This window comes from Somniosus microcephalus, chromosome 13, assembly GCF_052327205.1.
Source record: "Somniosus microcephalus isolate GS21.2 chromosome 13, FLI_Smic_1.0, whole genome shotgun sequence".
NCBI lineage: Eukaryota > Metazoa > Chordata > Chondrichthyes > Squaliformes > Somniosidae > Somniosus > Somniosus microcephalus.
The window spans coordinates 44,793,963-44,806,031 of record NC_140999.1 but is presented as its reverse complement, the minus strand read 5'-3'; the positions used below and the strand labels follow the sequence as shown (position 1 = coordinate 44,806,031).

At 45.1% G+C, this 12,069-nt stretch overlaps 1 protein-coding gene across 2 annotated transcripts in view; it reads left to right on the top strand.

Annotated features, from left to right (window-relative positions):
- The window catches only part of tnfaip8l1 (tumor necrosis factor, alpha-induced protein 8-like 1), a 52,360-nt gene extending 41,604 nt beyond the window's left edge, over window positions 1-10,756 (top strand). For both annotated transcript variants that reach the window (XM_086004875.1, XM_086004873.1), the window contains exon 2: window positions 9,498-10,756. In XM_086004875.1, the coding sequence (XP_085861001.1) occupies window positions 9,503-10,063 (561 nt within the window). In that variant the 5' untranslated portion in view covers window positions 9,498-9,502 and the 3' untranslated portion in view covers window positions 10,064-10,756. The remainder of the gene's footprint in view (window positions 1-9,497) is intronic.
- The last annotated feature ends 1,313 nt before the right edge of the window (window positions 10,757-12,069 follow it).

Sequence of the window (12,069 nt, the reverse complement as noted above, 5' to 3'; positions counted from 1 at the left end):
TGACCTCTGTTTATCCAACACAGCTCAGCCCCAGATCTTTCCTGGATCTCATGAGTTGCCATCAGATCTCCATTTTGAAGTAAAAGTGCGGAACTGGAATCCTTCCCTTTTGGCAATGGCCGGAATTACCTGCCCTTGAAAGGAGCTGATTGAGAGGGGGCCTAATAGAGTTAATGGTATATCACGAACACCACTTTAAGTTAAACCGTGACAATGGGTTCAAAATAGTGGATGGTAAATTTTAAGGCTGATGTTGGGAGTTCTCCACACAGTGACCAACAGGTGGAATGGACTGGGTAGGGTAGAGGAGGTGAAAAGCCTGGAATTGTCTAAAATAGCTGGATACTGTGATGGAGGGTGAGAAGGGAGGGGAGGGTAAACTGTAGGAACTTTTTAAATGGGTCTGCGAGGATGAATTGAATGGTCTTCCTCAATCTGATCCATCTTGTGAAAGGGATTCATGAGTGTCTGACTTTCAACAGGTTTTGTTAGGAGTGGTAGCAGGAGCAGGCCAATATAAACAGGGACAGCAGTACATGAAAATCATGAGTCTCTATTTGAGCACCTTTTCCCCCCCCCCCCTCCCCCCTCCCAGGAATGCTTAGTATGAAAGTGCCTTTATAGTACAGCAATGCCTCTATAGCAGGAGTAGAAATATAATCTACATTTATAATAGAAATGTCATATCAGAAAATACTCTTTTCAATCTGCTGTAATGGAATCGCTGAAGGCTATTTTTCCCTGAGTGGTTGATGAATAACAAGGTGTTAAATTGCATTCAGCAAACAATGAATGGGTTAGTAATATTTGCAGTGGTGTCTATTGTGTGTGAATTGCAGAGATGGTAATGCAAAAGAAAAACCAAAGAAGGTTGTGGTTATTATAAAATTAGTGGATTAAGCTTTCCTAGAAATTGATGGAAGGCTAGGGTTTTTTTTTGTAGGCATTTGTACATTCCATGGAAGAGTACTGCCCTGCCCCAGACTCCGTGCTGCTACACTTCCCCCACCCTGGCCCCACATGGCAGCCAAAGCTAACCAGACCAGCGGAGTACAAATGTGCAGAGGTTGTGCGGAGATTTTTACAATGCACTGAATACTTGGAATATTGTGTGCAATTCTGGTCACTATGGCACAAGAAGGACACCATGCATTGGAGAAGGTGAAAAGAGAATCAGCGAAACTGGAGGTTATAAATATAAGATAGTCACTAATAAATCCAATAAAGAATTCAGGAGAAACATCTTTACCAAGAGAGTGGCTAGAATGTGGAACTTGCTACTATGTGGAGCAGTTGAGGCGAATAGCCTTTAAGGGGAAGCTAGATAAGTACATGAGGGAGAAATGATCTGTGATCGGGTTAGATTGATTAGAGTGGGAGGAAGCGCGTGTGGAGCACAAACACCAGCATAGACGAGTTGAGCTGAATTGCCTGTTTCTGTGCTGTAAATTCTATGTGACAAGTCTGAGCCCAAGTGTGAGCGTATGAACTATGAGGAAAGAGTAGAGAAGCTTTAGCTCTACCGTCGAAAGCAAAGAAACTTTAAGGGGGAGCGGGACCTCATCAAGGACCTACAACAAGTTCCATTTATTGTAAACCAAAAATTGCAAGGTGCCTCACAGATGGATGTAAAGAAAATAGACATGGAGCCAGGAAGGGAGTGATTCGGAGGGGTGACTGAAAGCTTGGCTAATGTTTGTGGAGGATGAGAGGCCAGCAGAAGAGCGTTGGAGTAGTCGAGCCTAGATCGGGTGTTTGGGTGTATGGAGGATGAGCCAAAGTCCTTTTGAGACTATATAAAGTGAGTACTCTGAAGGGAGACTAGGAAAGGTAATTACATGGACCAGTGGTCATTTGCCCAAAATATTACTATGTTACTATGAGACTGGTGCCCACTAGATTTCCCAATTGGTATGACAACCTTCCCTAAGTATTTGGCAGATTCCAACTGTTGCACCTGCTCACTTTGATCAGACACAATGGGCTCGATTTTGTCAATGGGGAGCTTTTGGAGGCGGGGCTCCCACTCTTTGGGTTGTAGTCCCGCCTCCATCAACTTGTGGCCAACCCACGCTATTTTCCCTTGATTGACCTTGTTAAGCCCACCCAGCGGGCTCAGCAGGCCAATTAAGGGACACCTGGTTACTGGTGACATCAGTGATTGACATTTCATCTGTCAAGAGCTTTTGACAGATGAAAAATCAGTGTTTGACAGCTCTGTGAAACTGTCAAACACTGACGATCTGTCTTCTAACTTGAGTCCTTCTACTCCGGCTCAGTTAGAGAGCTCTCCAGACCAGAAAGCAGAGGCTGCAGCTTTTGACAGTTCAGCGGCCATTCTGCTTTCTGTGCCGGTGAACTGAGGGACTCCCGAGAACTGAAGGAAGGAAGCCTGCAGGGGAAAGTAAAGGTAAGTAAAACTTATTAAAACACTTTACACTTACCTCTCACACTTACCTCTGCACACATGCACCCATCACTCACCTGCACAACGGACATCTCGACCCCTCCAACCCCTGCAGACAGATGGTCCGCCTCGCTAACTTGCTGTGTTTCGGAGCCGTCGGACAGCCCACACTTCAGGGCTAAAAATAGGGATTTGGCAAAAAACTGCCTGTTAACGGGCAGTTAATTGGCACTAATCCCCTTCCTGCCTCGGAGGTGGCTCCTAGCACAGGTCGGGTACCCGCCTCCTGGGACATTGGCTTGGGGGCGGGATGGGTTCCTGCCCCCTGATTCTGCAATTTTCCCGCCTCCAAACCTGCCTCCTCGGGGCTTGGAAAATCGAGCCCAATTGCTCACTAGTTGGTTTCCTTCTTTAGGGTTCCATAATTTTGGCAGGTGCTACCTATTGCTGTAGTTGATCATTGCATCTAGTCCACAGGATTCTGGAAGTGTCTGTGCAATTTAAAATGTTGCTTTGGCTTATATATTGGTGAATTAACAACCAAGGTTTTAGGCTTTATGGCAACTCTGGCTGTTTGGTCAAAATCGCAATCCAGAGTCCGGGCCTATCTGGAATGTTTGAGAAGTTGGGATTAAAAAGGAAAGTCAGACAGAATTTGTTCACCTAAGGAGATTGATTTGTGGGAGGACATTGATACGATAACCTAAATGGGTTCGAGAGACGTGATTGAGGGATATGGTATATTGTTCTAAAAGGGACGGGCTTGTTGGTTTTTCTGTTTCCAAAGATTCCTCTGTTCTTTTGGCTATTGCATGTTATTTGCATGGTTCTTAAGCAGCATCGTACTCTGCCAAGCAGATACCACCCATAGCTCCAGCAGTTTCCTTTATTTTTAACCAGGATTTGCAACAATTTGGGCTGTACTAGACACAAGTAAGTTTTGAAACATTCTCTCTCTTTTAAAAGGACTGCCCAGAAATTTCTAAAGTGAATACTAAAATGTTTTTTTTAAAACTATATTTACTTCTGTGTCTTGTGATCTGGAGAAATCAGTTATTAGGAAATGGGATTTTTTTTTCCAGAAAAATATCGGAATTTAAAGCATAATCCCTTCCCTGCCTCTGTTCTGCACACCGGTTGTATTTTTGCTAATATTTGTACAGCACCTTTCATATATAGGAAACTTTGTGATATCCGGCACCGACGTGACCGAGCTGTTGCCGTCCCATCAAAACTGCCGGACAAACCAGCGCTAATGTTGAAACATACGGAAGCTTTTGAGCTCCGTAGCTAGCAACAAACCCTGTTGCCCAGCTTCTAAACAGTCGGCCGTAGCTTGCAAGCGTCTCTGCAGCTAAGCAACAGCTTTAGCTAGACCTTGCAGAGCCTGACTAGTGAAAAAAAAGCAATGAAAAGAAAAAAAACTTACTGAACCGACTCCTGAATTTTACCGGTGGATCGCGCATTCCAGACAGTTAACCTCTGGATAAACCAAAGTTTCCTGTAGAAATATTTCAAAGTGCTTCACACAATGACTTACTTTGGGAAGTGCAGTAACCTATTACATGGGTGATATGTAGTAATCATTCTGCACTAGCAAGGTCACACACAATGAGCTACGAGATGAATGACCAATTAATCTGTTGGTTGGCAGAGGAATGTTGGCTGGAACCTCCTGCTCCATTATGGGTAGTGCCTTGGGATGTTTACCATCTACCTGAGCAGGCAGACTGGTCCCTTGTTTAACGTCTCATCTGAAAGATGGCACCTCCAACAGTATAGCACTTCCTCAGTATTGCACTGACCTTTCAAGCCTGGATTATGCTCACTAACTCTGTGTTCAAATCCATGACCTGTTGACCCTAGAGGTGATGGCGCTCCCCACCAAGCCAAGTTGATATGAGCCAACCCAAAGCTGGTGAGGATGGCAAAAGTAGAGAAAACAAAAGTTTTTAATTTTCAGTAGAAATGGCTGGTGTATTGTAGCTAGGAAAATATTTGCACGGCATGTTGCTTCCTGTTATCTAAAGACCTTGTTGTTTCAAATTAGAATCTGGCATTCCACACATACATAGATGCAGAGTGTTGCCTTAGCATTCCCAGGATCAACATGTAGATGCAGCAGGTTAGTTCAACTTCCTGTTCGCATTTAACTGCCTGAAATCTCTCGCTACATTGAGCTGGCATTGTTCCAGTTGGATGCTTGTTTTACGGGACATTTACACTACAAGTTTGGTGTCAGTGCGAAGCAGTTTTGACACCAAACTTGCATAGTGTAAATCAGGTGCCAAAGGTGGAACTGATTCCAAAGAGAGGAGGAGTGAGATTTTTCTCCTCCCAGGGTATTTTGATTTGGCCTCCGGTCAGGCCTTTGCTCTGGATTCAGGCTGCATTTACACTACGACTGTTGTGTTGATGTGAAACCACTTCACTCCAACACTACAGGTGTAGCACAAAATGGCCTTGGAAACAACAATTGTAGTTGATTTATAAAGATATACAAAACCGAGTTTAACAATATCCTTTGTGTCAATATTGGTGGGTTTGTCTGCGGTAGTGCTTTGTTTGAAGTAGGATATTAGTCTTCATGTACATCCATAAATGACTTCAAACTATTTGCACAAACAAGTCAAAAAAAAAAACTTGCATTCAGACTTCCCACACAGGAAACGGCACTGAGCTATTTGTAGCTTAAAGAAGATGGAACCCAGGCTGTATAACAGGAGACCCATCAGAGAATGACAGTCACACTTGATTGGTCCTTTACTTTGGAATGTTGATCTAAAAAAAACTGGGAGATGGAGATTATATTTAAAGCTACCTCCCCCTTATTGTAGGGATTAAACTCATCTGGTGTTTAAAGCACAGAAGAACATCCGTGGGAATGAGATGAAAGGATACTTTTTGCTTGTCCAGAGCAGCAGTGACATATTGAAGGAGCTAAATTTCAATCTTGGGTTGGTTGCCTATCTGTTGGTATTTTTAATTCCCTGTGTAGCAACCTCCATGCAATATGATTGGTGCCCTGTACTGCAGGGACATGGGCTAGGAGTGCAGAAGAGGGGGGGATGTGCTGTCTGGCAAACAGAAGATCAGGATTGAGTAGTGAGATGTAGCTCCCCCAGCACACAATAGTTAAAGGGCCTGCCTGGTGTGGTGCCAAGCAATACAGACCAGAAGGTTTGGCCCCCTGGTCAGCACTAAACTGGCTAATCTCAGCTGGGGCAGTAATTGTGATGTCTCAGTTGACATCAGTATCCTGGCCAGGGAAGAGGCACAAAGGAATATTAGGAACAGGAATAGGTCTTTCAGCCCCTCGAGCCTGCTCTGCCTTTCAATTAGATCATGGCTGATGTGCACCCCCACTCCATTTACCTTCCAGGGAGGTGGAAATTGGGGGTAGGGGGGCGGTGGTTGAATTTTCTGGAGTTTTGCTTAATTACTTTGGGGATTGAGCAGTATTTATAAATGGGGTTGTAGAATCCATGATGGGTAGGTGGTACATGGTGGGTTATTGGGCTGAAAGCCCTTTTTCTCATTTCGTAGCCATTCCTGGAGATCGGTCTCTTGACTCGTTCCTATCCAGTGCTGATGAGCTGGAAATCCATGCATCCCACCACCTGGAACTTGACTTTGGATAAATGGAAGTTCTCAATGGACAAGAATCAATGATGTGAAAGTACCCTCACAATCCACAAAAAAACGGATTTAAAATTTCCAAAATGTTATATCGGGGGGGGGGGGGGGGGGGGCGGGGACGGGGGCAGTGGCACAAAGAGAAAGAGGGAGGGGCATTCTTCCGTGGAAATACCCAGTATGTTTGAAGTGTGGCCATTCTGAACCATAGATCAGATGTCACAGCATCAAGTTTCCATGTGTGATTTTCGTGGGAAAAATCTTAACAGCCACTTAATCCAAACAATTCAGAAATAACTGGAATTGTCTCCCACTTCTGTTTGCTAATGCTGTACGGTATTCTCAGAGTTGCCTCTTCCTTCCACCGCCTGCCCCCCCCCTCCCATGCCCTCTTCAAATATACACTTAATTGATGTCAAAATAGGAATTGGCCACTTGAAGTCTTTAGTCTGATCCATCTATTTGATAGCTATGACAGCACTTTATCCTTCTAATCCCAATTTCCTGTCTTTTCTTTATATCCCTTAATACCCTTACTTCCCAGATTGGTATCTCTCTCCCTTTTAAACAGTGCAATTAATTATGATACATATTCTCTAATTCTTTGCATGACGATGTTTTTTCCTGGATTTGCTTTGAGCCAGCTTGACTCGAATTTTAAGATCATTTTCCCCCTGTTCTGGATTCTCCTGTTGGAGGGGAACAATTGTTCTCCATCTTCACTGTCCATTCCCTTTGTTATTTTAAACCCCTTGATCAAATCGTCCCTTAACATCCTCATCTCCTGGGAATATTTTCCCAGTGTCACATCATAACTTGGTCCCTTCATCCCAGGGATCTTCCTGGTGAACTGTTCTGGACTCTCCCAAGGCCAGTATATCTTTCCTAAGGTGGAACATCAAGCAGTATTCCAAAGGAGGTCTAACCAGCGCTGTGTGTAACTGCAGTAGTGATTCCCCATTCTTTTACATTCTAAACCTAGAGGGCTGAAACTCCGAATTCCATTAGCCCTTTTGACTACTTTTTGCAGCTGTGAGCTAGCATTTAGTGAATTACAAATAGAAAACGCTGGAAATATACAGCAGGTCAGTCAGACGTAGCTGTAAAAAGAAAAGACAAGTTATTGTTTCAGGTCTTTTATCAGGACTCGAGGATAAGTAAGCACCTCAGTAATCACAGAATCACAGAAACCCCACAGTGCAGATAGAGGCCATTTCGGCCCATCGAGCCTGCACCGACACATATCCCACCCGATCCCCGTAACCCCACGTATTTAATCCCCCTAACACTAAGGGTCAATTTATCATAGCCAATCAACCTAACCCGCACATCTTAAAAAGGAAAGGAGGTAGAGAAAACAGATGCCCCAATCACTGGGAGGGAATTAATGGATGAATGACCTGCAAACTGCTTAATTTTTTTTTAAAGCACAAAGTACTGCGGATGTTGGAAATCTGAAATGAAAACAGAAAATGCTGGAAACATTCAGCAGGTCGGGCAGCATCTGTGGAGAGAGAAACGGATTTAATGATTCAGGTCGATGACCCTTCATCAGATGGGACATGTTCTGTTTTTATTTTATAACTGCTTAATAAAAAACTGTTATGATATAAAAGATCATCAGTGAGGCATTGGAAAGGCATTAAAAGAACAAAAGGACATGTAAATAGTTAAGGAGGAGAGGCCCACAAACAAAAGGATGAGAAATTGGAGAGATGGGGGGGGAAAAGCGGCAAATGCAGGGTAAACGCACCCCCCCCCCCCCCCCAATACTGCACGGGTGTGTCAAGCTAGATTTTGTGACCAATTCTTTGGAGTGAGGCTTAAACCCAGAACCTTATGACTCTGGCAGAAGTGCTACCACTGAGCCAGGGTTGACACCTTTGATGAAGGCTTATAATTGAAATGTTAACTTGCCCTTTCTCTTTAAAGACACTGCTGTGTTTTACCAGCACATTCTGTTTATGTTATGATTCCAGCATCGGCAGGTTTTTAAAAAAATCTGTACATGCCCACCTTCTGGCAGCATCTACTGACTAGCGATCAGGAGCAGGAACCTAGTCTGAGTTTTCCCTAACCCAGGCACCTGGCACAGCTGTAGTGCCCCACTGGTATCCCAGCTGAGATCAGCTAACTCGGCACCGAACGGGGGTGGAACCGGTCGGTACAGCTCAGTGGCCCATCGGGAGAGCTGGTATCGGGTTAACTTTGCCACCAGCAGGGCAGGGTGAAGCCATTTCCTGCAGTGGTTCTCTGCACTGTTAAGGGGCAGCTGTGCCCACTTGTTTATATTCTTAGCACCTCCATCTGAGCCCAGGTCTGGGCTCTAAGCCTTGGCATGTGCTGAACCAGTCAATCTCAGTTGGAACAGCAGTAATGCTGAAATCTAAGTACAGTACAACATAAGTTTAGCTGCGTCTTTCCAGGAGAACACACTGGGGTGGAGTTTCTTCTGTTGTGCTCTGCTTGTGATGTTTGCAACATACCTAAGTCATGCCTTTACTGGTTAGCTTGTCGGGACAGGCCCGGTTGGTGTTGTGATGTACACCGTTTCCCAATACACAGACCATTAATTCTGAGTAACAAGAAACAGCGTTACTCGTCAATGCACAGAAATACCAAACCCTGTGCACAGTGACCTCTGGGGTCACTCTCCAATCTACCCACTCCTCCCTTGCTCCCCGGTAGTACCGTGCAGAGCTCGCCTCTGGTCTGGCCTTCGAGATCTATGGAATATCTTTGGCACGTACTGTGCACCATCTGTGAAGCATGTTCAAGAACGGACAGAAACATTTTTAACAATTCTGGCAGTGAATCACTCGTTTTATAAGTAGGCTTTTGCACAGCCTGTGAAGAGAATGGCTAGGTCTGTAACTGATAAAGATTTTTTTTATGTCTGACTATTATCGGGACGATCTCACACAGAACATCAGAACTTATTAAACTTTTAAATTAACCACAAGTCAATATTAACAAGTTGGCTTTGATTCTCGTGCCAACCCCCGGTTCAGTTGGTAAATGCACCAACCCAGTATTGAGAATAAGTTGAGCCCTAACACCCCCAAAAAAGAGCCAGAGATTCGAGCCCTGGCCTGTCAATCTCAGTCAGACCAGCAACTTGAAACAATTGTCCTCAGTTCCTCCTGGGCTACAAAGAGGTGGAATCGGGGGGGGAAAGGAAATTGGCCAAGGTTCTTACTGGGAGCCAATGGGTATGGACAAGATCCAGTTCAACTGTGTGGTTGAATAGTCTGTCAACAGTCACTGTCTAAGCCCGCACATGCAGAATGGCCATTTCTGTGAGGTTCGACAAGATGGCTGCATCCATGGAACCATATCCCAGCACGACTTTACATTTTCGGTGGACGGGGGAGCGGGACAATTATTTTCTTAAACATTTCAGATTGGGCTTGGCGGTGGTGTTCTCTAATGTGGAATTGTTTTGTTTTTTCAGAGACCATGGATGTCTTCAGCACCAAAAACCTGGCCATGCAGGCACAGAAGAAACTTCTGGGCAAGATGGCATCCAAAAGCATGGCCAATATCTTCATTGATGACACAAGCAGTGAGGTCTTGGACGAACTTTACCGGGTGACCAAGGAATACACAAAAAACAAAAAGGAAGCCCAGAAGGTCATCAAAAACCTGATCAAGGTGGTGATTAAACTCGGAGTTCTCTACAGGAACAACCAGTTCAGTGCAGAGGAGCTGGTGCTGGTGGACAAGTTCCGCAAGAAAGTCCACCAATTGGCCATGACGACTGTCAGTTTCTACCAGATTGACTTCACGTTCGACAGGCGGGTTCTGGCAAACATCTTGAATGAGTGCAGGGAATTGCTGCACCAGGCCATCAACCGGCACCTGACGTCCAAGTCCCACGGGCGGATCAACCACATCTTCAACCACTTTGCGGACTGTGAATTCCTGGCGACGTTGTACGGTCCCACGGAGCCTTACCGCATGCACGTGCAGAAGCTTTGTGAAGGGGTTAACAAAATGCTGGAAGATGGAAACATTTGATTGCTGCATTTGCAAGAGTGACTGAGTGGGTGTACTGTGAGGTGGAGGGCTTTTTAAAAAAAAAAAATACGGAAACAAACATTTGTTTTGATGAGGTTCCTTTTTCCAGACTGTGAGGGCAAAATACCCTGCCAAGATTTGTTGCTGAAGTGGGCCATTTAATAACTAGGGCATTGAACTGTGGGCTACCCTTTTTCATTACCTGATTACACAGTAATACACACTCAAGGTATACAGGAAACGGAGAGATCTTCCTTTTGAAGGATCCAGGCTAAAGCCAAGCCCTTTGCCCAAATAATTGGAACTAAACATGACCTTGTGATGGAACTAGCTTTCACATACACAGGACACACAATCCCCTGTCCAAGTGGTCTGTGCGGGGTTTCAGCTGTGTCATCCCAACATGGTTTGGGTTCAATCCATATTTTAGCCCGAACTAGCCGATCTTGGCCATGGAAGTGGTAGTGAGACGACAGCTGGGCTTGGTCACCCTGGGCTAAGGTGGGGAAGATCAATCAGGGTTCCAGACTTGCTATCCAATAACCCTGGCTAGAAAGTGTGCGCGGACAAGATCAGGCTCCGCTGTTCTGCCCCTGCAGCCAAGTAGCGTGCCTACATTCATTGCCTGGGCTTGCTTGCTTGAATGAGATACAGGGGGTCGTGATGCCTTCAGCAAGAGTTGATGTCTTCGATGGGGAGGGGGGGAGGGGAGGGGGAGGGGAAAGACAATCTGGGGGGCGGGGGGAAGGGAGAATGCAAACCAAGTTCATCAAGCACTTGCATCCACTGTGAACCACTAGAATCATTCTACGATTGCAGAGCCTCGGCCTCAAGGTTATAAAAACGCTGATTCTGAGCAAGGCTGGGGTTTTAGCCTGGAGCCCCGAACAAAATGGATTCTAAATGGACTTGCTGTTCCTGGCCTAGACTTGTACAGTTTATTTTTTAACCACCAATGTCAAAGGATTATATACCATGTATATTTGATGAAGTGTGCTGCCATCTATGGCTCGTTGGGGTTTCTTTAGGCTTTGAGACACCCAAGTTTCTGGGTCTGTTTGTGTGCGATTGCCCACCTGCTTTCTCTATATACTTTGAGCCATTCTGAATCTATAGTGTGTTTGTGTTTTGTTTGTGGAGGATTGGCATCTATTATAATGTGAAATGGTTTATATGCTGGGGTTCTGATCTACCTTTCTATCACATCTGTGCTTTTAATTATTTGTATTGTAAGTTCACGTTGAAAGAAATTGTCAAATTCCCTTGGGATGTTAACCCTCATCTCTCATTCAGTTACTGGCTGTAACTTCCCTAATAGCAGAGTTGGTAAATACACCACTAGGTATGTTTCCTGAGCCACACTGACCTAAGTTTGGTCTTCGTTGAGTTAGTTGATCACTTAAATAGCAGCAGACATGTTCCAACTGGCTCTTGGGAGGGACAAATACCAGCCAGGGCTCCTACTGTTCATCACATCCAGTGGAGGATGTGTGTAGATATCAGTCAGGACAGGATCGAGCTGATCTGTGATGCCCACATGATTGCATATCCTCCCAACACTTGCTGTGTGGGCTCTTGTATATAAAAATAACCAATTGGTCTGCCGGTTTGTCTGAGCCACCTCAGTTACTGCTCTGTGCTTGGCTGACAGATGTGCTGAGTTCACTCATTTTGTCAGTTTGCTATTTCCCAGCCACCCCCTCCTCCTGCCCCTCCCGGTTATGGAGAGGTCAAGGTCACTCGTTGCAGTGCCTGGATGGTAATGATGAAATGTTGACGGTGGCTGGGATTACAGATCATTCCCTCTGAGTCAGAGTGCAGAGCCGGCCCCGGAGGCCTCATCTGTGATTGTAATTAAGGCTGTGTGCTGATGGAATTTGCACCATCACCGGTAATTGGTCATTACCAACGGAGTCATACTCCAGTCAGCAGCTAGCTGCTTAGGCTGCACGCATGTCCTGTTAAAAAGGCTGCTGAATGCTTGTGTCCTGGTGATGGGAAGAATT